The sequence below is a fragment of the Marmota monax genome, unplaced genomic scaffold, assembly GCF_021218885.2.
Source record: "Marmota monax isolate L192 unplaced genomic scaffold, Marmota_monax_Labrador192_F-V1.1 WCK01_AAM20220418_F8-fsc00015, whole genome shotgun sequence".
In the NCBI taxonomy this organism is placed as follows: domain Eukaryota; kingdom Metazoa; phylum Chordata; class Mammalia; order Rodentia; family Sciuridae; genus Marmota; species Marmota monax.
The window spans coordinates 13315775-13341109 of record NW_026692194.1 but is presented as its reverse complement, the minus strand read 5'-3'; the positions used below and the strand labels follow the sequence as shown (position 1 = coordinate 13341109).

At 36.9% G+C, this 25335-nt stretch overlaps 1 protein-coding gene and 1 long non-coding RNA gene across 6 annotated transcripts in view; one reads left to right on the top strand and one right to left on the bottom strand.

Moving 5' to 3' along the window:
- LOC131423473 (uncharacterized) overlaps window positions 1-25335 on the bottom strand; it is a 146004-nt gene that overhangs the window by 22238 nt on the left and 98431 nt on the right. The gene's annotated exons all lie outside the window — the stretch shown is intronic.
- The window catches only part of Acyp2 (acylphosphatase 2), a 155969-nt gene that overhangs the window by 122765 nt on the left and 7869 nt on the right, over window positions 1-25335 (top strand). The window contains exon 4 of one of the 4 annotated variants that reach the window (XM_058573126.1): window positions 359-427. The exons of the other annotated variants lie outside the window; for them this stretch is intronic. Coding sequence (XP_058429109.1) covers window positions 359-427 — 69 coding nt within the window. The remainder of the gene's footprint in view (window positions 1-358; window positions 428-25335) is intronic. 4 annotated transcript variants of the gene reach the window in all.

Here is a 25335-nt window from a genome sequence, read left to right as displayed (position 1 = left end):
GAAGTGAATCCAGGCAATCTGACCCTAATGTTCTGTTTTTGAACTCCACAGGATGTTCTCTGAGCCTTTCTCAGTTTAAGTTTTTTTTTTTCCATCCATAAAATAGAGTTAATATTCTTTTATCTTTGGTGGATGCAACAAATAAGAGATGGAACTGCATAGAGGGAGACATTGATGCTGTCTTTATCTCTGTATTGTTGACTTGTTATAATGAACATGGATTATTCATGCATTTTTTTAAGCAAGAAAAGGGTGTGTTTTTGTTTTAAGTTTTATAAGAGTGCTTGGCACCTAGGCTCCTAATAGAGTCATTATTACTGTGTCTGAGCTAAGTCAGAATTTCCATTTGACTTAATAGAAATTCGTTGAGCTCCCAAAGCCTGGGTATGAAGAAGAGAAATAAGGGCGATAACTGGAGGAGAATTTGGTAAGAAGCTTTTACTTTCAAATGAGAAAGCTTTGTACATCTAAAGGTGTGGGAACCAGAAGGGAGAGGGAACTGGTGCAGTAGTGAGTTGGGAATTATGACTAATGGAGCAAGGTGTCAAGAAATTGAGGGTTGGGAGGGAGGTACCTCCCTGGATGAATTAAGTTTTGGGGGGAAGGTCATTAGTGACTAATTGCTGGTAGATGAGCCCCATTTTATAAGCTGTACGCACACTAGGCCTCCCTGAGGTAACAAAAATATCAAGATCATTTTGGAAAATCGGAAAGGGATTAAAGGAACTCTTTGGCTTTATTTATCTACCTGTTTTTGGGGATGTGAGCATGAGTTTTCTGAAGAGGAGCCAACAGTTTGTTTTTCCGTTTGTGGGCTACAGTGGTAAAAGGATTGTAGGCAAAAGAACATCTTTTCAAGCAGCTTCCCCTGGTGTAGGTCAGAGGGGCAACAAGAGGAGTTATTTCTGCAGCTGGGAAAAAGGTTCCGAGCTGTCTTCCTGGAATCGGCTCTCATTTCAGAGTCTAAAATAGATTTGAAATACTGTGCTATTTGGGAATTGGGGCCTATTCATTCTAAGCACATCTGTCAGTAGCTGTTAAAATTCAAATAAATTCAAATACAGTCCAAGAAATGCTCATATTACACTTATTGATTTCAAGTTTAAAAAACATATATTCATGAAACCTGTACCCCATCGCTGTCACTGCCTAGGACTCAGTATGGAAAACCTTGATTTTCTGCCAGCCATGGTTACTTTGAAACTGAGCCACAGTTTTTAATTCCTTTAAAAATGTTCCTTTCTCCTTACCTGAACTTTTCAACTGAGACTTATTTTCATTTTCAAAAGTTTAAATATGAACTTTACTAAATATTTAGATATTTTGGGTTTGATTATTCTACTACCTTTAGTAGTTAAGATGAGGTTATTGGACTGTTAAAATCATAAATCCAGGATTGAATAAATGTGTTTTCCTCTTCGTCTTCATTCCAATATTAGTAAATGAAAATTTTCATTAGGTGCGGTGATTAAGGAAACTTGGTTGGTTTGTTTATATACAGTCCCATTCCATAAAGGATCTTTAATATCTTTAGAAAGTCTAACACAAAATAGAAAAATAAGGGAATTTGAGGAAAGCATGCTGATGACACTGACATCCCATAAAAGGACTCCATAAACAAAGGTGTGACAATAATTGCACATTCTTGGTATGATTGCCTTCTCCAACATCTTTGGGAACCATAAGTGCTCTATAAGGTCCTGACATGGTGAAAGATCTCAACTCTAAGAAACCTAATAATTTACCACTTGACTCTAATATTACTGATATCTTTTGTTTAACTTGTTGCTTTCATATATGTGTTGAAGAAAATAGGCATTCAAGTCTGTAACGTTCAGCAACTAGTATAGCTGTCCATTAGTCAACTATTCTATGTCGACAGTGATTTTCATTTTTGTCTTTTTCTGTGTGCACAATAAGTGAAATTATTTTATTGGACTCTCCTCCACCATTAAATAGTTTCTTCCGGTTTTCATAATTATAATCTAATAGTCTGTTGAATTGATATGACTTATACTGGAAAGTTTGTCTCCAGTTTGTTACTATTATAAATATCTTTCCAAGAACTTATTTATACATGTATTTTACTTGAATTTCTTCTTATGTGCATAGTATATTTATATCCTTTGATCATTTATTTCTTGAGGTTTTAATATTTTTGGATATTTGAGTAAATTCTTTATTTGCTGTATATACTATCTTATTATAAGTGGTTCCCAGTTGTGTATCCCTTTATTAATTTAGTTTTTTATATTATAATCGTTTTTCTTGATGTTTTTGAGCTATTTATTTTTTTCCTTTGTGATTTATATTGTTACCATTAACTATGTAAAGGCATCTGTCCCTCTAAAGACTGCACAAATATTTGATTTTTTTCCTTCTAACTTTGATAAGAATTAAAGGAAATATTTTAACTCTTTAATCCTCTAGGGTTTTCTTCTGGTATGTAATATAAGTGTTGGTCTGAAACATTTTTTTTGTCTTGTATTTAGAGGTTAACCAGTCATTCTGTTAATTATCAAGGTATAATTAGGTAATTATTAAGTAATCATTACTTTTCCTAACTTTATGATATAGTATACATTAAATTTCTTTCTATATGTCCCACACTGCTTTTATACACACACACACAAATGCACACACTTTTTTTTGTGAGGTGCTAGAGATTGAAACCAAGACTTTACATATTCTATACATCTGCAGCCCTGCTTTAATCATTTTATTGTTATTAATTTATTAATTTAATTACTATACTTTACGTCTTAGGATATCCTAGGGACTAGATTATCATTATAATTCCTGGGCTCTTTGTTAGTAAGGACTTTTATCTTTACCTAGTGAAAACTGTTTTTCTGTATAATAATATGGAATATATATGAATTTATTCATCTTACTTTATATATTCCAATATAGTTTTTTTATATATGGCACATGTAGTTTTTTATAATTTTCTTTATAAATGTACATACACACACCCCACTCTTCCTTTTTGTTCTATTCTAAATGAAATTTCATCCTTTTTATTGCTTTATTTAATTGCTGGTTACCTTTATGAAGTAAGTTCCTAATTATGTTAAATTAATTATAAACTTATTTTAAGTTCATTATAAACTTTGATAAACTCATATAGGCTAATGAATTTAAACAGATTTCTAGATATAATACTTTCTTAAAATAATCAGACTTTTATCTCCTCTTTCAACTTACCATTCTATTGGCACAAAGTGAATGCTCAGTAAATGGAAGTTGCTATTTAGAAAGAGCATTAGATTGGAGAGTCAGGAGACTTGCATCTCACTTTCAGTTCCCCAACTAAGAAAGCCATCTATGAAGCACCCTTCCCTTGCTTTATGGGTCTGGTACCATGCTGGACTCTTCATATAAGCCATCTCCTCAAGGTTTAGGATGAGCCTACAAAGTATACAGTTATACTTTGTTCTATTGTACTTGCAGATATTGTGGGGTTTTTTTGTTTGTTTGTTTGTTTTTACAAACTGAAGGCTGCTTGAGGCTACCCTTTATCAAGCAAGTCTATCAGCACTATGTTTCTACCAGCAAGAACTCATTTCATATCTCTGTACCACATTTTGGTAATTCTCACAATAGTCTAATTTTTTAATTATTTTTATATCTGTTATAGTGATCTGTGATCAGTGATTTTTTTTTTTTTGTACCAGGGCTTGAACTCAGGGACATTCAACCACTGAGCCACATCCCCAGCCCTATTTTGTATTTTATTAGAGACAGGGTCTCATTGAGTTGCTTAGCGCCTCACTGTTACTGAGGCTGGCTTTGAACTCAAGATCCTCCTGCCTCAGCCTCCCAAGCTGCTAGGATTACAGGCATGAACCACTGCACCAGGCAGATCAGTGATCTTTGATGTTACCATTGTACTATGATTATTAAATATCAGATTTGAGGAAATCAAAGCTTAACAAATACAGGCCACCTGTGCTAGGCCTGAAGGATCAATTAAGAAACAGAATACTAAAATGTCTAACTAGGTTGGCCTGTGAATGAAAGGCTGTGGATCTGTGGATCTGTGGCTCTGGGCTTCCAGGACCTATTAGGCTTATTACTCTCTCAGGAGCTGCATTAACCTTAAACTTTGGTGGAGGATCTATTGTAAATCAATGGATGTGTAACTGATGTGATTCTGCAATCTGTATATGGGGTAAAAATGGGAGCTCATAACCCACTTGAATCAAAGTGTGAAATATGATATATCAAGAACTATGTAATGTTTTGAACAGCCAACAATAAAAAATTAAAAAAAAAACTTAAAAAAAAAGAATTAGGGAAATCAGCTCACATATATTCTCCTTTTGTGTCTGTTTCTTACTTGCTGCTTCTGGTCATAGTGAATCTAAGGGAAACAGTCCTTAAGGTAGTCTCTGTTCTCATTTCATTGCCTTCTAACAAGGATCAGTCCTTTGAAGTCTCAACAGATTTAAGTATTTTTGTCCAAGGTCATATAAGTAGTGGAGGAAGTGGCTTGCTCAGCAACCAGTGGTCTTCCCATTCTACCAGTGATGTCTATGGTAGCAATGTGACTTGGCCAGGTCACGTCAACTCTGCATTTGTCAGCTTGTCATCACTGACCAAAACACCTGACAAGAATAACTTGGAGTAAGAAAAGTTTATTTTGGGCTCATAGTTTCAGAGGTCCCAGTTCACAGTTAGCTGCCTCGAAGGCAGAAATATGATGATAGAAGGGCATGCGGAGGAAAACTTCTCAGCTCATGGTAGCTGGGAAGCCAAAAGAGAGGAGAGGAGTCAGGGACAAGATATAGTCCCCAAGGGCATGTACCCAGTGACCTACTTCCTCTACCTATCTACAGCTACCACCCAATAATCCATTTAAATTACTAAACCATTGAATGGATTAATCCACTGATATGGTTATGATTCTTATAATCTAATCTTTTCCTCTCTGAGCATTTCTATATTGCCTAACTAGTGGGGAACATTCTAGAAACAAACCATAAAAACCTAAGCTGTAATTTCCTCATCAGAATATAATAAACAAGATGATCCAATTTTGACAGGCTGATTCTGTTGTTAAATATGCATTATAAACATCTTTTCTTGAAGATTGTAAGTTCTCACAGACAGAGGCTATACTTTCCACATCCTCGAGTTGCTCATATTGCTCTGCATTTAACAAATGCTCAATAAATATTTGTTACAGAATGAATCAACCCATCCAAGAAAATGCAAATCTTTATGCTCTTCTCACAGCGAGATTTTCTTTTTTTTATGTCAAATAATTGAAAGCTACTTTTAATTTTAATTTTTATTGTTAGTTTATGGACTGTATTGTAAAGAGCACTTAAATACAACTGTAGACTTACATAAATAAAAACTCCAATCGCACTTTGACTTGAAAATAAGCAATCATGTATCATTATGATTCACTAATTTGAGGAGTGCATATGTGTGTTTATGTGTGTGTGTGAAAGTGTGAACAAGATTGAAGATATTCATGATATTGAGTTATAGAGCCTGTTTATAAAAATACCTTTGATATTTTTTTTTTTTACAGCGAGATTTACAATGCTAGGACACAAGCTCCTGTGTGGTCTCCTAAAATCTTATCATTTCACTTTTCAACCGTAGAATCTTTTTTAAAAATGCATTTGTCATGAGTCTTTCACAAGAAGATTCTTAGCACAGAATCAGCTTGTATTCATTCCTCTGAAAACAAAGAATTGGGGTCAGGAAAGCAGGATTCTTGGAAGGACCAATGTGGACCCTGATAGGGAGACTCTTCTCTAACAACGCTGTTTGGGTTATTTTTGTCTTTGTTCTGCTGTTGCAGCAACAATATGACAAAACTGTGACTATTCAAATTTAATGAATTAGAGCCTGCTCAAACCTTTTTTTTTTTTAGTTTAGTCAAACCCAATTTTTAATAAATGAACAACTATGGTGTAACATCTCTGTTTGGGCATGCAATAGGGAACTTATGTTCTGATGTTCTTAGCTTTAATTTAAACATACAATGTTTGAAATGCACTCTTAGAAAACCCAGTTCAATACTAGTGCATTATTTAATAGAGTGTTGTTTTCATGCCAAAAGAAATCCAAATGACAATATACAGCCCCTAGGAGGCATAGAATTTTGTAATAACTGTTTTTAAATTTTTAAGTCTCATCAGAGTCGTTAGCTAACATTTCTAAACCTTTATGCCTGAATAATTCTGAGCAGATATCTGACCTCTGTTTCATCCCCAGCCAAAGCCGGGTGGGAGGGAAGATCTATACAACCAATAGTTATAGCAGTTATTTTTGGAATTAAAAGCAGGAATTTGCAGCATGCACAAGTGTCTGGTTTTGTCTCTTGAGCTTCACAAAGACTAGCATCATATTGAGACTATTATATATTGTTCTTTGAAACTAAAATAAAAATCTGGAGAAATTAAACATTTCTTATTGAAAATCACTTAGCCTTAGGATACCAACATTTTTTACTGAGTTTTTATATAAATGGATGCATAGTCGGGCAGCAATAGGGAATCAAGCTATTTCTTATGAGCTATGGTATATGCAGGAAGAAAAACATTACATAAGCCAGGAACAGCTTCTCCAACACAGACACAAAGGAGAATGATGTAATCGCAACTGCAGGTTTGTGCTTCCACATTAATGGTGCTTTAAATATCATTTAGCCAAACTGAAATATTCAATTCAACCTGAAGAGTTACAAAGAAATGACTTTACTTTCAAAAATTTGTTTACCACATTCTAATAAGGTTAAGCACTCTTGCCAAGAACAGGAAAACATCATGTTAATTAAATTTGAGTAATAACATTCATAATGTGGATCATTTTCAATGCTATCTAAAATAACTGCTAAAGAAGGTACAGGGCTCAGCTATATTAAAAAAATGCTATGGCAACCTGAACTGAGATGGTCCTGAATCCTGTAGACCACATTTTAAGTTTCCTAATATTATTTTAAGGTTTTGTATAAGGAAGGATATGAAAGAAGAAAAAAGAACCTCCTTACCTAAATTACCTTGGTCTTTTTTTAGTTTTGTGTGTGTGTGTGTGTGTGTGTGTGTGTGTGTGTGTGGTACTGGGGTTGAACCCAGGGCCTTGTGCATGTGAGGCAAGCACTCTACCAACTGAGCTATATCCCCAGCCCCCTAAATTACCTTGGTCTTAATAAATTATCTAAAAATTTCATTTTCACCTTTGAGTGAATGATTCAGCTCTATATGGTAACTATAATGAGGCTGTTCTTCTGTATTTACTCAAGTTGGATTTGATGTAAACCTAAACTTGTATGAATTTGGCTATATTCTCTAAAAGAGTAGACTAATGTTGAACCTAAATCCAAATATATTTTCCAGTAAAAACTCACTGTTTGGCTTCCATATCTGTCCTGTCTCTCACTATCTATGAGGATTGGCTGTTGGACTATTTTACAGAGGTTAAACATCTCATATATATGTTTAAAACAGTTTTTAGTTTTGAAAGGAGAGTAGTGATGCTTGGTTATTTCTAGCTTCTAGAGTTAGATCAGGAGAGAAAATACTTTTTTAGTCTTTTTTCTAAAATCATGGAATAATTTAGAAATGAAGAAATCTGTGCTGTTTCAGCACCCCCAGGGATGTACTTCCTGAGAATCACAGGAAAGAAACACAGCTATCAGTGTGTGTATGGGTTTTGTAACTAATAGTCCCTTTTCTAAGGAATACTAAGCACAGACAATTGATTAAGCAGATTTATAGAATCTAACATATTAAGTGAAATCCATTCAGGCAAATTTGGAATATTTAGCAAATATTATTTTATAATGAACATCCAAGCCTTGCTTGATTTGCCCAATAGAATATTTGATAAGGGCAAATAAGTTCCATTTTAACACAATATCTTATTGGTTAATAGTCAAACAATAAAATGCAACAGTAAGCATATCCTTAACTATATGTATTATAGTAGTTCACAAAGAAATTGCTATGGGTTTAGGTTAAATTTATACAACTTTTCTGGGAAAAAAATGAAGTTGAAACTTCAATAGTGTATGATTCTCTTTTCTATCCTCATTTGGAGAAATTCCTTTAAAAAAGACGTAATCCCAGCTGCTCAGGAGGTTGAGGCAAAAGGATTGCGAGTTCAAAGCCAGTCTTAGCAAAAGCAAGGCACTAAGCAACTCAGTGAGACCCTGTCTCTAAATAAAATACAAAATAGGGCTGGGGATGTGGCTCAGTGGTCGAGTGCCCCTAAGTTCAATCCCCAGTACCCCTCAACCCCCCCAAAATATATGTACTCTGTATTTTTAATCTTCACCCCCTCTAACTTATCCTCTATGGGTACCTTGAATTTTCACTCAAAAACTCAATTGTGTCCATGTCCTTGCTCCCTGAAGTAAGGTCAGAATGAGTGTGTGGGTGAACACCTCTCTCCTGTACTCACATAATACTTCATACATTCCTTCATCATTGCATTGGTCATGCTGAATTATAATCATTTGCTTTTCCCACTAGACTATGAGCTCATAGGAGATAGGCACCCTGTCCTGTCTTTGTAGCCTAGATGCCTAGCACAGAGTACAGAATAGTTATTTAGTAAGTATTCGTTAAATAGTTTGTATTTGCCACCTCATCTTCTGTGGCTACGTTAGGATAAACTTCAAGTCTCCTGAAAGAAGATGCAAGTTGTGGTTTGTAATTTTTGATTATTCCTAAGAACCTACCTCACCCCACTGAGTCTCAACAATAAGAGGTGTCTGGAGCCAAACACTGATAGGAAGGACACAAACTTCAATTTCACTGCACTTGCTAAGAGTCGCCCCAAGCCTCAGGGGGTAACTTAACTTGTCTTCCTGGAAAATAGATAAGAGCCTTATGTAAGCTAGAGGTAATAAGGATAGAAAAGAAAAAAGAGAAATGAAAATGTATTAAAATCAAGAGGACATCATGACTGATTGTTCAGGGCTGAGAGTCAATGACTGTCCAAATTTTCTCATTTCAGAATGCAGGAGAAGAGCACTTGGGTAAGGGAGGTGAGGGTGAGCAGGAGGCGAGGAAGAGGCTGGAGATAGTTATGGTACATTTAGTGAGAAATCTTGGTAGAATATTCAGATATATGTATCTGGAACTTTTAGGCTAAATTTGGGTTTAGATGAAATCATTCAGAGAATAGATAGAGATTAAGAGAAAGCAGATTAAGCTTAGAGATCATCAAAAGGATTGACAAAATAAAAGGAACTCCCACTAAAAAGGATTGCCCTAAGACAAAGAATCCAGTTACAATCAAACTTGTCATGGTAGCTCAGAAGTAAAGACTCAACTTCCTTTTCCTTCAGTAGGATATATTCTCATGCTTTGGATGCTAGATAACTTCTTATCTGTTTAATAAAGTCCATCAAAGTAAGTACCATGTATAAAATAAATCAATGGTGCTATCACATTGCCATGTGCAGTTGCATTGTCATGGATATTATGGGGGAGATAGATGTCTGAATGAACAAGCTGAGAGGTGGACATGGCTAGCCTCTTGCTAAAACAGGCAAGGATGGGCTGATGTTGGAGGCCAGGCAAAATTGAGTTGGGTAAGACTCCCCATCTTCTTGGAACTAGAATAGCAAACACATTTTGTGACAGGAATCATCAGAACTAGTATAATGAAATCCTTGTGCTTAATTTTTTAATGATGTGTAAGTTAATTCTAGACTGTGGTATTATGAAGTAAAATTTAAAAGTCAAAATCAAAACCTTATTATTGAAAATGAGAGTGCTGCAACTCCTGGTGAGAGAACCCAGGAGGAGATTTTGATTGTAGGACCGTTTTCTAAGGAGTTAAATATAGATTGTAGCAACATAAAACCTATATGATTATGGAAAATGCTTTACCAAATCCCACTTTTTTCCCATTACATGAATTCAATTAAATCTGCTCGAACAAGAAAGAATTATAAAAATAGTAATTATACCCTACCAGCTAATTATTTTCCTCTTTAGGATGAATGAGTGATAACAGAGGGAAGCAACACAATTAGCAAACTTCCTTACTGTTTGTTTTCATTCACATGTTTATTTATTTTTCCTATGTCCTTCCACAAAGCAGCTGAAGTGATATTATTATTCATTTTTAGTGTTTTTATTCATAATTTATTACCCAGGAGACCCCAGTTTTCTTGGAAACAAAATGTATGTTAACTTGTGGATTTTTGCCTTAAAAAATTTGAGGCTTAAATATCAAATTAAACTCTCTTATGAAAGAGCAACCACAGAAAAATGGAAGTTTCTCCATATCCTTCAAAAAATGCAATCCTAAATCCCAAGACACTCTTGTGTCTATTGGGGTTAGTGATTGGGGACTTTAAATAAAGTAACAGGAACAGTAAATGACCAATAATTTCTATCCTCAGGGATGATGGGAAACAAAAAAAAAAAACAGTTTTAACATTTTCAGATAATTCCCAACCTATCTCGAAGGCTTCCTTTGTGTCCTCACCCTGTTCCACCCTTTGTTTAGCTTTGCCCTGAGCTCTTAGGGTTAAATTTCAAGATCCTGGAGTAAGTACATTTCTGCCTGTTTTGATCTTTGTTCAGGTCACATGTTTTCCCCCCAACTATTCCTGTGAATGTTTATGAAAAAGCACTAAATAAATACTATCTTATTAACTGAACGAAAACATTTGACCTGCTTTTAAGTGATTAACCCACTACAATGAGCCACCCGCTCCTCTTGAAATCACCTGAAATAAATATTCAGTGAATAAGAACACCAGTCTGGTGTTTTGGTCACTTAGAAAGTTTGTTTTTTTAAAAAATGTGAAAGTAGAGCAGTGTGACTTATAATTTAATGATTATTCTCTGGATGGGTACATGTGGTGTGACTATGTATATGTTTGCATATGCACCCGAAAGGTATGAAAGGATGCACTCCAGGGAGTGGCAGCATCTGAGTGGAGATGGGAAGGTCCCCTTTCCCATTTTCTGCTTCCTATACTTATATCCTATTTGAAATTTTACAATGATCAGGCCTTGCTATTTTAATTAATAATTTATGAACTACAAAAGTGATTATTTCTAACATTCTAAATTTAAGATAACTTGGTAAAATAATAGCACCTCCATTGACTTGAAATTTTTTAAAAAATATTTTTCACAGTAGTATTTTCAACTCATTGATACATTTGGGGCTCTTCTACTAAATGAATGATTAAAAACAAATAAAAAAGTAAAATTTCTCCAAATTATTATTACTTAAAATGATTACTACATTAGTTTTGTGTATGTTGGCTCGGGGTTCTGATTATAGACTTCCAGTTTAGTTCTATGTCTGTGACTAGGATTATAACCTTTTAATATTGTTACTGATGATCTTATACAAATCAGTCAGTCAATCAACTAGTAATTCATTGAAATCCTTGCCCTTGTCAGCCCCGGGGCTGGACACTGAGGTTAGAGGTGGGTAAATGTAAGTCTCTCTCGGTAACACGAGCTAACATTTATTCCGTGCTTTCCATGCCCCTAGCACCGCGTTTAATTATTTATATATTAACATATATTAACTCCTTTTACCTTCAAACATTTCTGTAATGTAGAAACATTATTAACCTCATTTTACAAATGAAGACATTGAGACACATAGATTACATAACACCTAAGACTGCACACATAGGAACTAGGGTGGCAGCCATTTGAATTCCAGAAGTCTAGCTCTGACTCAATAGTCCATCTCCTTAAACCATGACCTCAGAGTACCTTCCAGATCATAAGGTAGGAGTTTTACAAGTACATATTTAAGCATATTTTAACAATTGGAACAACTTGCATTTCCAATGATGGGAAATTAAGTATCAAAGATAAGGTCTACTCATATAATGCAACCCCTGAGAGGCATTTAAAATGATATAGATGTTGTTCTGTTAACACAAAAACAAATAATCTTCATATTATACGTGGAAGATATTGTAACAGTATTTATAATATGATTCGAACATTTTAAAAATAACTTTATAATTAAAGGTCAAAGCTGGACTTATAGAAAGCATCCATATACTTTGTGGGTCAAAGGCGGCGACATGAGTGATTCAGGTCAGAATATTGGGAAGCAGTTCACTGATCATTGCACTTTCTCCGACTGAGCTTGGTAGGACTTCACCCATCTCCTCAACAGAGCCCCAGGTAGCCACCACCAATCAGTCCCAGGTGATTCTTGAGATGAACTCTCTTGGTTTTTTGAGTATTCACTACCCTCCATCTATTCACCTCATATTCTTAGTCTCTCTTATATCTAATCTGATTCTCTTGTCCAAACTCCATGTGTCTCTGTGTCCCTTTTTTCTGTATACTCTTTGCCACTACTTCCTCTGGAGGGGACCAATGCTATTTCCTCACATGGTGGAAGGGGCAGAAGAGATGGAAGGAACAGACTCACCCTACTTGTACACTGGATCCTGATTTGCTACTGCTATTATTGCTGTCTTCCACATCATCACCTGTTCCTTTTTTATTAGCTCATTTCCCTAAGCATACAAATATGCTCAATATCTAGAATTGTTTTTATAAGGTTTTCTATAGACCCACATTCACCTCTAGGTATTGCTCTCACAACACACCTCTTTGATAGAGCTGTCCATATCGACTCTTTCTGCTTCCTCACCCTCCTATTTTGCCCTCTCCAGCTCTTTTATCAAGTGAGAATCCCATCCATGAGGGCTCTGTTTAATCATCTCCTAAAAGTCCCACCTCTTAATACTGTCACTGTGTTAGCTTTTTCATTGCTGTGACCAAAACACCTGGCAAAAACAACGTAGAGGGGGGAAAAGTTTATTTGGAGCTCATGGTTTCAGAGGTCTCAGTCCATACCACTCCATTGCTCTGGGCCCAAGTAGAGGCAGCGCGTTGTGGAGGAAGGGCCCAGGAGAGGAAAGCTGCTCAGTTCCTGGTGGGGTCAAGAAGCAAAGAGAGAGAGGGAGGGGAAAGTGTGACAGGAAGATGCACCCTTCCAGGGCATGTCCCCAGTGACCCACCTGCCCATAGTTACCACCCAATCAATTCATTCAAAGTAGGATGGCTGATTAGGTCACAGCTCTTATAATCCAATCTTTTTACCTCTGAATATGCCTGCATATTTTACCTCTGAATATCCCAGCTGTATAGCCTCGTTAACTTGTCTGAGGTAATTAAAATGAAAAGCAGTGGGTGGTGCCGCTTTTAAAAAGGTGCTCCATATTTACCGTTTCTGCTATGCTTCCTAGGAAGAGGGTACTATCATTATATAATCTCTATGCCTGATTTCACATAGAGAAAGAGCAGTCTGATGTAATTCCATTTCATTAGTGCATTTCCTCAATAGGAAAATTCTTGTATAAATGGTTGAGATATATATGTACATACACACACACCAAAGACAGTGCTTAATATAAATAAATACATGGGCCATGCATGGTAGTGCATACCTGTAATCCCAGCAACTCCAGAGGCTGAGGCAGGAGGATCGCAAGTTCAAAGTCAGCCTCAGCAACTTAGAGAGGCCCTCAGCAACTTAGGGAGACCCTGTCTTGCCAGGTTTCTGTTCTTGCAACTAAGAGGCTCAGGGGTTACTCCAATTGAACTGGGCTAACTGGTCTGCGCAAAATAACCACACAAGAGACACAAATACTTTTTTCTTTGGGTATTTCTTTTTTCTTTTAGCTGTGACGGCTCCTCTGACCTTAAGGGTCCACAGGAAAAGAGAGAGCAAGAGCACACGCTGACCCGTTTTATTGAGGAGAAGCTATTCAAATGAGGCAAGGGATCAGGTTTCAGGGGGCTGAGTCTATCTTCATGATGTCCACTGTCAGCAGGTTGACTGACACCTGGGTAGGCCACATCCAAGGGCACAGTAAGAGAAGGGGACACACACAAGGCACTTCCATGGAAGATTCTATCCTAAACAGGGCAAGGGGTTATATTACAAAGGAACAGGTGAGCATGTCTTCACCCAAGGGGCTGTAGCAAGACACACCCATGCACGAGACACCAACCCTCAAACCCAAGAAGGGTGGGGAAAGCTCTGCCACATTTCTGTGACTGAGCGCCTCAGCACCCAGCCGGGAGTGTGACTCAGTCACTTGCAAGGTTGGTCTCCCACACTGTCTCAAAATGAAGAAAAAAAAAAGGCTTGGGGATATTGCTCCGTGGTTAAGCACCCCTGGGTTTAGGAGACTCTGACTCTAATGGAAAAAAAAAAGCCTGGGGATATATCCCTAATACCCCAAATAATAATAATAAATTTTTAAAAATTAAATGAATACATGGTATTTTGTGTTGTACATTGACTTTCTATGAATTTGATGGGCATGTCTTTGTTCCCCAAACTTAGTCACTTTTGAGACGGCTTTTAAGGTCACTTCCCTATAGAGAATTTTGATGACTCTGCCACCAAGGTATTGATGCCTCATAAGACTCTACCAGAAGCTGCTAACTAGCTTCTCTCCTCCTTCCTTCCTTTCTCCCCCACCCCATGGAAGCTTAACATCTGGATATAGTGTATAGTTAGAAGAGGCTCCCAAATATGGCATGATTCTCAGGTCCAAATAGCCCTTTCTAGACCTGACACATGGAATACCATTTTTTCCACAGCAGGACCCACCTTCTAGCTTTAGCTTTGTGGTCATAACTTCTGAGACCCCAGACTTTGAATTCTATTCAATGCAAAGATGTCACCCTGGTGCATTGGGGCTTATGATGCTTCATCTCAAAGTCATTTGGAAAACTAAATTATGATAATCATCTACGATGTAAGTAATTCAAAAGAAAGAGATGGAATATAGTTAAAATTACATTTTGATTCTGGTTGCTAAGTTTTCTTTGATCATTTTATTAATGGTATCAGGGAAATTGAGCACACCTTATAATACAATATTAAAATTAGTAGAATTTTCCCTTGTGGGGTATCATTACACATCTCTCAGCCTCTTCCGTTAAATCCTTTTTATCTTCTCTATTTCCACTTCTAGTCCTTCCTTCCACCACTTTGCTACCTCCCACTAGATGGGCAACTTGGTTATATGATGATGTCCTTTTATTTGAGATTCACCAAGCTGTTAATAGACTGAAATTGGTGAGCATTTAACTTATCAATGCTGAAAAATATTGAGAAGCCCCAGTCACAGGTGAGCACTTGGGAATGGAAGCCGGACCATGGAATTATTCTATCATGAGCCTCCAGTGAGCTGAGTCACAGGCATGGGGTTAAAGTTAAAACACTCTTCTATGTGAAAATGATGATCTAAAAAGAGTAATGTGTGTGTGTGTGTGTGTGTGTGTGTTTAATCCTGGAAGTTACAAAAGATAAGCCATTTTCCTATCTATGAGACATATAAAAAACAGTTTCACTATTTTGATTTTTTTTTGTCAAATATCTAAAGGCATTTTGAAAACTCCCATTTTTTCAGGGTGAACAACATGCAACACAATACACTCTGTCACAGATGTTCCCTTTGAAACACAGTCTTCTTTTCACTAAAATTTAAATTTTTATTTTGATTTGCCATGTACCAAATCTCCTGTTCTTCCAATGACTCTTGTGTCATTGGCTGCCTCTCCATTCTGCCTTTGAACTGTTCTTTTGACTCAAAGTGACTGTCGGGGAGATGCTTCTTGAATTTCTCTTTAGAGCTGTGCATGCAACTCTCTGAGAGGAGGCCGAGGGCTGGTGGGTACTTGCAGCTCGGGTCCCACCCCTCAGCTAGTTGCTGCAGCTCCAGACTACCCTTGCCTGCTGTGAACTCTTGGATCCAGGAATTCCTGGATGACAGTGGCGGGGACTGCTGTCTTGATGATATGTGTTTTTATGACCATAGAACATTGCATGCCTTGCTTTAACAGAAAAGGTCTCTAGCAAAGTTGGTTGTAAAGTAAAACTCCATAAATAAATACCCTCCCAGCCATAGTATTGGCAAGGGGAAAAGAACATCACAGTTCTTTTATATGTGTACACCTCACTTTGTTCCCTGCAGCATTTGAAGTAATTTGTAAGAATATGCAAACCTCTAACAAGAGAGTACACATTTAAGAGTGAAAAGGGATGAAAACAAGGGTGGGGACATAAGACAGAGCCAGGAACAAGCTTTAAAAAAATGCTTCAAAAAAGGGGGGGGGGGACTTCTGCTCTGGGTGGGTCCCATTTTGGCTCTAAACTATCTAATAGTGCTCCATCATCTAGTGGCATCTCCCCAAAAACTCCATTTGCTTATGAATATTTTTGAGGGAGGTAGAAAGGTCAGGATGAGGGAGGGAAAAATAGGGGCGTCTAGTCAACTCATTTTTCATTTGGCTTCACGTAGGAGTAGATTTTAACTTATCTGGAATAGAGGACACCCTGGACTCTGTGTCCTTCACATAATCTTCCCCAATTATTGTACTTTGGAGACAAGACACTTGTAAATATTGGAAGTCATTGAATTCAAAACCGAGACTGGCTTGACCGGCCAAGAACAGAAACTTCAAGATGTATGAAGCTGCTCTGTGTCTCTCCTTCCAGAGTCTGACAGCTCAGAAGAATTATCTGTTCTTGCTTTCTCCATTTCGTCGCTTCCCCCTCACTCCTGAAACTATTCTAATCAGGTTTCCACCCCCACCATCTCGCTAAAGCTAATCTTGCTAAAGCTAATCTTGCTAAGGTCCTCAAAGAACTTTTCACTTCACATTTTACTTGGACTCCAGCAACATTTGAAAATGGACTGCTCTCTCCCTCTTAAGGGCTCTCTGTGCTCTTGATTTTCCAAACACCACACTTTCAAGGTGATCTCCCTCTTCTCCGATAAATCCTCTTACATGCTTCTCCACCTCTACTTCTTCTTCACTTGACCCTTCCCTTCTAAAGCTGAGAACTCCAGTTCCAAGAAAATTGGACCACCAAAATCGAAAACCAAAATTGTACACCAGCAAAAATCATAGACCAGCAAAAAATCTTTCTAATGCTTCTGAATCCCATAGCATAGAATTTCACACAGGTCTCCTTAACTGAGTGATAGCAGCAGAAGACATGGGTTATTGACTTGGTCAACTTCTGTTCCAAACTCCTGCCATCTTTTACTTCAGACCCAGGAAAATCGGGAGCTATGATTCCTGACTGTCTTGCAGCCAGGATTTTAAATGTGATTTAAGCTTCATCAGTGAGAGGTAGTCATGTGAAATTGAACTCGAGTTAGGTGAAAAGAGAGACAGTGGTGCTGAAGCAATCTAGTTAGTGATTAGCGGTATTAGTGGACATTCCAAGGCTCTAGAGCCAACAAGTTTGGTGGTGGCTTCCTGTTGCCTGCAGTTCTCTATAGTAGTATGTTCCTAGGTACAGTGATTATAGTGACAGCTTCCTGGTTCCTGGAAGTTGCCCTAATAAGCCCATCAGGAAAAAGAAATTACCCAAGGCTTGGAGTTGGATCATAGAGTTTGTGGGTATCTTTCAGGGAAGTTCCAGGTATTGTTTCTTGGAATTTTCAGGAATTTTCTCATTCTATAGGAATATGTGCCCTTGATTGATTTCTTGTTATCTGGGATACTTTACAACTCTGTATCATAGAAATTCTTTTGCAGCAAACTATAGAAATGCAAATAATTCTTATCCATAACAAACATTAATTTTTTCCTGATAGATACACAATGAAATTTTGTTCTGAAGAAACAATAACCCCAAACATTATATTTTTATTGACCTAAAGCTACACTGTCTAATAAAGGAATTGTTAGCCACATGTAGTTATTGAGTACCTGTAGCAAAAGTCTGAACTGATATGTATTGTAAGTATAAAATACACATTGGATTTCAAAGACTCACTATGAAAAAGTATGTAAAATAATTTTTTTTTTGTTGATTGTATCTTGAAATAACATTGTGGATGTATTGAATTAAGTAAAATATGTTTAAAAGTTAATTTTACCTATTGTTTTTACTTTTTAAATGTAAGTCCTAGAAAGTTTTAAATTATACATGAGACTTGTATTATAGCTCTCCTGAATAATGCTACCCTATAAAATTTTAATCAGTTTTACATCTATTAGCAAGTTTATTCCAACATTCCCAATTATATCCAAGTATATATACATACGGAGATCTGTATACACATATGCACAAATGTATGCACACAAGTGTGGTATGTGTTTGTGTGTCTAAATTCTCCTTTGAACTAGACTTAACATCTTACAGGTATCAGAGATATTGCTCAGTAGTAGAACACTTGCCTAGCAAGCACAAGGCCCTGGGTTTGATCCCCAGCATCACAATAAATAAATAAACAAACAAATAGATTTTAAAACCTCAGGTTTTCTTATTAATTAAATTATTGAATAATATATTTGATACATGTCATTTTATATTTGCATAAGAATGGCTATTTTTTTTAAATTTTTTATTGTTGGTTGTTCAAAACATTACAAATTTCTTGATATATCATATTTCACACTTTGATTCAAGTGGGTTATGAACTCCCATTTTTACCCCATATACAGATTGCAGAATCACATCAGTTACATATCCATTGATTTACTTATTGCCATACTAGTGTCTGTTGTGTTCTGCTGCCTTTCCTATCCTCTACTATCCCCCCCTCCCCTCCCCTCCCCTCCCCTCCCCTCTTCTCTCTCTACCCCCTCTACTGTCATTCATTTCTCCCCCTTGTATTATTTTTCCCTTTCCCCTCACTTCCTCTTGTATGTACTTTTGTATAACCCTGAGGGTCTCCTTCCATTTCCATGCAATTTCCCTTCTCTCTCCCTTTCCCTCCCACCTCTCATCCCTGTTTAATGTTAATCTTCTTCTCCTGCTCTTCGTCCCTACTCTGTTCTTAGTTACTCTCCTTATATCAAAGAAGATATTTGGCATTTGTTTTTTAGGGATTGGCTAGCTTCACTTAGCATAATCTGCTCTAATGCCATCCATTTCCCTGCAAATTCTATGATTTTGTCATTTTTTAATGCAGAGTAATACTCCATTGTGTATAAATGCCACATTTTTTTTTATCCATTCGTCTATTGAAGGGCATCTAGGTTGGTTCCACAGTCTTGCTATTGTGAACTGTGCTGCTATGAACATCGATGTAGCAGTGTCCCTGTAGCATGCTCTTTTTAGGTCTTTAGGGAATAGACCGAGAAGGGGAATAGCTGGGTCAAATGGTGGCTCCATTCCCAGCTTTCCAAGAAATCTCCATACTGCTTTCCAAATTGGCTGCACCAATTTGCAGTCCCACCAGCAATGTATAAGTGTACCCTTTTCCCCACATCCTCGCCAGCACTTGTTGTTGTTTGACTTCATAATGGCTGCCAATCTTACTGGAGTGAGATGGTATCTTAGGGTGGTTTTGATTTGCATTTCTCTGACTGCTAGAGATGGTGAGCATTTTTTCATGTACTTGTTGATTGACTGTATGTCCTCCTCTGAGAAGTGTCTGTTCAGGTCCTTGGCCCATTTGTTGATTGGGTTGTTTGTTCTCTTATTGTCTAATTTTTTGAGTTCTTTGTATACTCTGGATATTAGGGCTCTATCTGAAGTGTGAGGAGTAAAGATTTGTTCCCAGGGTATAGGCTCCCTATTTACCTCTCTTATTGTTTCTTTTGCTGAGAAAAAACTTTTTAGTTTGAGTAAGTCCCATTTGTTGATTCTAGTTATTAACTTTTCTGCTATGGGTGTCCTATTGAGGAATTTGGAGCCCGACCCCACCGAATGTAGATCGTAGCCAACTTTTTCTTCTATCAGATAGCGTGTAAGAATGGCTATTTTAACATTTTATACTTTAGCAGTCAAATCTGTAAAGTTGTTCAAACAGGCCCAATCTAAGTCTGTTCTTCTAACCTTCCTAGGGATATTTAAGAACTTAATTTCCTTTATTAAATTCCATTCTAAAATAGCTAAGGTGATTTTCACTACCTGCACCCTGGCTGATACAATAACTAAAATTGTAGCTAAAAAGTGTTTACTCCTTTCTAGATGTTGTGTTAATCACTTTACAAGATTATCTCATTTAATCCTTATGCCAACTCTTTGAGAGAGGCAATATACACTCGTTTTACAGACAGGCACTGAGAATTTAAAAAACTTGCTCAATATGACCAAACAAAATGCGGTAGCTGAATTCATAATCAAGCATAACGATTCCAGAATTCTACTACTAATAAGTTGTACCAACATTCCTGATTATATCTAAGGGTGTATATACACACAGGTATGTACACACATACACACATATTTACACACATGTATGTATATACACACACATTCTACTAGCACCTGTTTTCTTTCCACTAAATAACAGAGAAATGGGAGCATCTATCTCATTTTGTGGACCTGGAAGCTGTGGTGTGTCAAGGGAACTAGACGTTATAGTCATGAACTCCCTTATTCTGCCTTCTTTGCTCCCAGGCCGTTCCCTTCAAACTGATTCTCAGAATCCTGGAGCCTGGGTAATTCTTCTGAGGAGGTTGAATGGCGTCTCATTTCCCTCTGCCAAGACCAAGAGGGCTTGCCAATGGAATTGCACCGGAAGTGTGTGACTCTGAGGGTCAGAGTTTTATCTTTGGCAAAGGCAGAGAACAATTACAAATTTAATAATGGTTATTAAGGGCCCACTGTGTGACAGATTGCATTGAGTCACAAGCAATAGTCTGACCATAATGGCAATTATCAAGAAATACAAGTGACAATCAATTTTGAATAGGATATTGGGGAAAAGGTACACTCATACATTGCTGGTGGGATTGCAAGTTGGTGCAAACACTCTGGAAAACAGTGAAGATTCATCAGAAAACTTGGAATGGAACCACCACTTAACCCAGTTATCCCACTCCTCAGTATATACCCAAAGAATTTAAAATCCTCAGACTATAGTTACGTAGCCACATCAATGTTTATAATAGCTAATTTCACAATAGCTAAGCTATGGAACCACCCTAAGTGCCCTTCAACAGATGAATGGATAAAGAAAATGTAGTATATATACACAATGGACTATTACTCAGCCATAAAGAAGAGTGAAATTGTGGCATTTGCTGGTAAATGGATAGAACTGGAGACCATCATGCTAAATGAGATAACCCAATCCCAAAAAACTAAAGGCTGAATATTCTTTCTGATATGCAGATGCTAACACACAATAAGGGTGGTGAGGGAGAGAGGAATAGAAGTTCATTGTATTAGACAAAGGGGGATGAAAAGAAAGGGGGATGGGAATAGGAAAGACAGTAGAATGAATTGAACATAACTCTCCTATGTTCATATATTAATACACAATCAGTGTAATTCCACATCATGTTCAACCACAAGAATGGGATCCTATTTAGAATGTTATACTCCATGTATGTATAATATGTCAAAATACATTCTACTGTCACATATTTCTAAAAAGAACACATTATTTTTAAAAAAGGATTGGTCTGACCACTTCCTATGACCTACAGATTTTCCCTTTAATCCTTTCAATAGCTCGTGTGATCAGCAATAATACCCTCTTTTTAAAGATGAGGAATCTGGTCTCAGGTTAATTATGGATGTCCTGGAGTTCCCGGATAATCGCTGATCCCTTCACTCATCATGGGCTACATGTCTGACAAATATTTTAGACATTGTATCAAAATACCATTGAAACACTTGTTTTGATAAAAGTCTCCCGTATTATTTGTCCATATGTAACTGAATAAAGAAACTTGTTTAAGAAAGGAAAATAGCACAATGTTACATACTGTCTTTCCATTATTAATGCTAGTTTAAAAGCTGGTAATGGACAGGCAACTCAATATTTCCAACATGCACCACATTGGCTTTTAATTCATTAGCTGTCTTATCCTCTGTCTGCTTTCTTACTATGGTCTAGGTTTTATACTGGTGCTACAGAGAGATCTGAAAGGATTATGATGCCCCACTTTAGTCCCAGGAAATAGAACTGCTATGAATTATTGATAGTGTTGGCTTTCTAATGCTTTAGTTTCACCTCTTTGTTTCAGACACGGATATTGGTTAAATGGATTTTTTTTTATATCACCCCAGGAGCTTTACTACATTCTTCAGGAAATATTGACTTGAATTATAGAAAAGACAGTCCTATGTTGATTTCTATTTCTATATTTGATAAATTCCCCATACATTCCACTCTCCCACATCCTTGCTCAGTGGTAGGTTAATAGGACAGTTTTCAATCTGAGCTTCTCAGGGCCCATGGGACTCCTCAAAGGTGCTTGGATTGTAGCTGGAAGAGAAAGAAATCTGTGCTAGAGGGGGTGTCTGCATGCGTGCACACATACACACACACATGCACATACACACAAATATTCCCTAGCTTCAGAGAATATCACTTACCCTGCTATAAACATTAAGCTTTTGTGCAAGATTGTGTTGTAAGGGGAAAAAAAAAGAGATTCTTTTTAGAAAGCTTGAAAATCCTGGATTAATATAATACATGCAATAGTAAATATTTGTACATATTTGAGAAAATTAGAAAAAAAAAAGTCCAAGAATTTTTACCCAATATATCTGAGCATGTACAACAGTGTGCTGGATTTGAGAGAAGATGGTGGCATGTCATGTGACAGGCGTGCAGGATGGACTTGGTCCTCCTGTGCTGTCATCACAATCACTCTAAACACTGAGTGAAGCCAGTTGCCAGGTTTATTTATATCACAAGACATACACTAAAAGTGGGGGTAGGGGCTGGCAAAAATATATGGACCATTTCCATGAATCAGCTTGGTTCACATGTTTATATTTGGTTCATTCATCAAATCCATAGTTCTCCAGCATCCTCTGAGAGGATGAATATGCATATTACTTCTGTGATTTCATAGGGGACTACCATAAGTATAATATTTTATTATTTTCTGGAATAAGAGCAACTATTTTTCTTTGAATTTTATTGTTTATTGTTTATTTCTTTTTATTGGTGCATTATAATTATACATAGTACTGGGATTCAGTGTTATATATTTGTACACACACATAATATAATTTGGTCAGTTTCATTCTCCAGTACCTCCCATTGCCCTTCTCTACTCCCTCCCTGACCCCCTTTCCTCAACTCTACAGTATTCCCTTCTAATTTCATGAGATCATCCCTTTTTTCCCCTTTTCTCTCTTTATCTTCCACAGATGAGAGAAAACATATGATCCTTAAGTTTCTGAATTGGCCTATTCACTCAACACACTACTCTCATGTTCCATTCATTTTCCTGCAAATGACATAATTTTATTCTTCTTTCTGGCTGAATAAATCTCCACTGTGTATCTGTACCACATTTTCTTTATCCATTCATCTGCTGAGAGACATAATTTGGCTATTGTGAATTATGCTGTTATAAACATGGTTAGGCATGTGTCACTATAGTATGTGGACTTAAATTCTTTTGGAAAAATATTGGAACTCATAGTTGGGTCATATGGTGATTCCATTCCTAGTCATTTGAGGAACTTCCATACTGATTTCCATAATGGTTATACTAATTTATAATCCCACCAACAGTGTGTAAATGTTCCCCCACCCCATGTACATGTCTTCTCCAGCATTTATTTGTATTCTTGATGACTGCCATTGTAACTGGAGTGAAATAAAATCTCAGTGTGGTTTTGATATGCATTTCCTTGATTCCTAAAGATATTGAACTTTTTAATATATATTTGTTGGTTATTTGTAATTCTTCTTTCGAGATGTGTCTGTTCAGATCATTTGCCCATATATTGGTTGGGTTTTTGGGTTTTTGGCATTAAGTTTTTTAAAGCTCTTTATATATTCTGGATATTAATCTTTTGTTGGAAGAGTATCTGGAAAAGATTTTCTCCCATTCATTGGGTTCTCTTTTCATGTCCTTAATTGTTTCCTTTGTTGTGCAGAAGCTTTACAATTTTTATTATTTTTTAATTATTTTTTTATTTTTTAGTTATCAATGGATGTTTGTTTTGTTTATTTATATGTAGTGCTGAGAATCAAACCCAGTGCCTCACACATGGTAGGCAAGCGCTCTACCACAGAGCCACAATCCCAGCCCCAGCTTTAAAAATTTGATGTCATCCATTTATTAACTCTTGGCATTATTTTCAGAGCTTTAGGGGTCCTACTGAGAAAGTAAATTGATTGCTCCTATGTATTGGAGAGTTGACCCTGTTTTCTTTTAGCACTTGCAAAGTTTTCTGGTCTAATAAGAGTGATTTTTTTTAACTTGCAGAGAGTGTTTTAAAAGTAAGAGCTTTGTTTTGTGTCAGATAAAATCAAGGAAAGCAGTATGGAGATTCCTTGGAAAACTGGGAATGGAACCACCATTTGACCCAGCTGTTCCTCTTCTTGGACTATACCCAAAGGACCTAAAAACAGTATACTACAGAGACACAGCCACATCAATGTTTATAGCAGCACAATTCACAATAGCTAAACTGTGGAGCCAACCTAGATGTCCTTCAGTGGATAAGTGGATGAATTGATGAAAAAAATGTGGCATTTATACACAATGGAATATTACTCAGCAATAAAAAAGAGTAAGATCATGGCATTTGCAGGAAAATGGATGGCATTAGAGAAGATTATGCTAAGTAAAGTTAGCCAATCCCAATAAAACAAATGCTAAATGTCTTCTCTGATATAAGGGGGGGTGACTCAAAATGGGGTTGGGAGGGAGAGCAAGGGAGGAAGATTACCTCTAGATAGGGAATAGGAGCGGGAGGAAAAGGGAGGAAGAAGGAGAATAGCATGGAAGGTGAAAGGAGACCCTCATCATTCTACAAAATACACGTATGAAGATGTGGGGGAAAAATAGCACTGATAAATTAAAAGAAAGAAAGAAAGAAAGAAATCTAGCAAGAAAAAAAACACACACACAAAAAAAACAAGCCAGGCATGGTGGTGCCTGTCAGTAATCCCAGCTGAGGCAGGAGGATTTCAAGTTCAAGACCAGCCTTGGCATTTTAGCAAAAATCTCTATCAAAATAAAAAATGAAAAACATGAGGGTTGAGGATGTAGCTCAATGGTAGAGCACCACTGGATTCAATCCTAGTACTCAAAAAAAAAAAAAAAAGAAGAAGAAGAAGATCAATATCTCTGTATGTACTGAGATATTCACATGATTTTTCTCTTAATTCCAATAATTAATTGAGTAATTTAGTGAGAAAAAAAAAAAGATAAACAGCCATGCTCAAGATTCCTTTTCGTATGTGGATGATGTGAGGCCCTAGAAATGCCCTTCCACCGTGCGTGGAAACTGTAGACCTGAAGAAGTCACACAGGTGACAGAGGATCATTCATTCAGCACGTATTTGTTGACTAGCCCCTCTCACTAGGCATTGTGTTAGATATTAGGGATCTAATAGTGAGGGTTTTTCTGGGGGGTGGGGTGGGAGTGGAGGGGATGCTGGCATCAAAT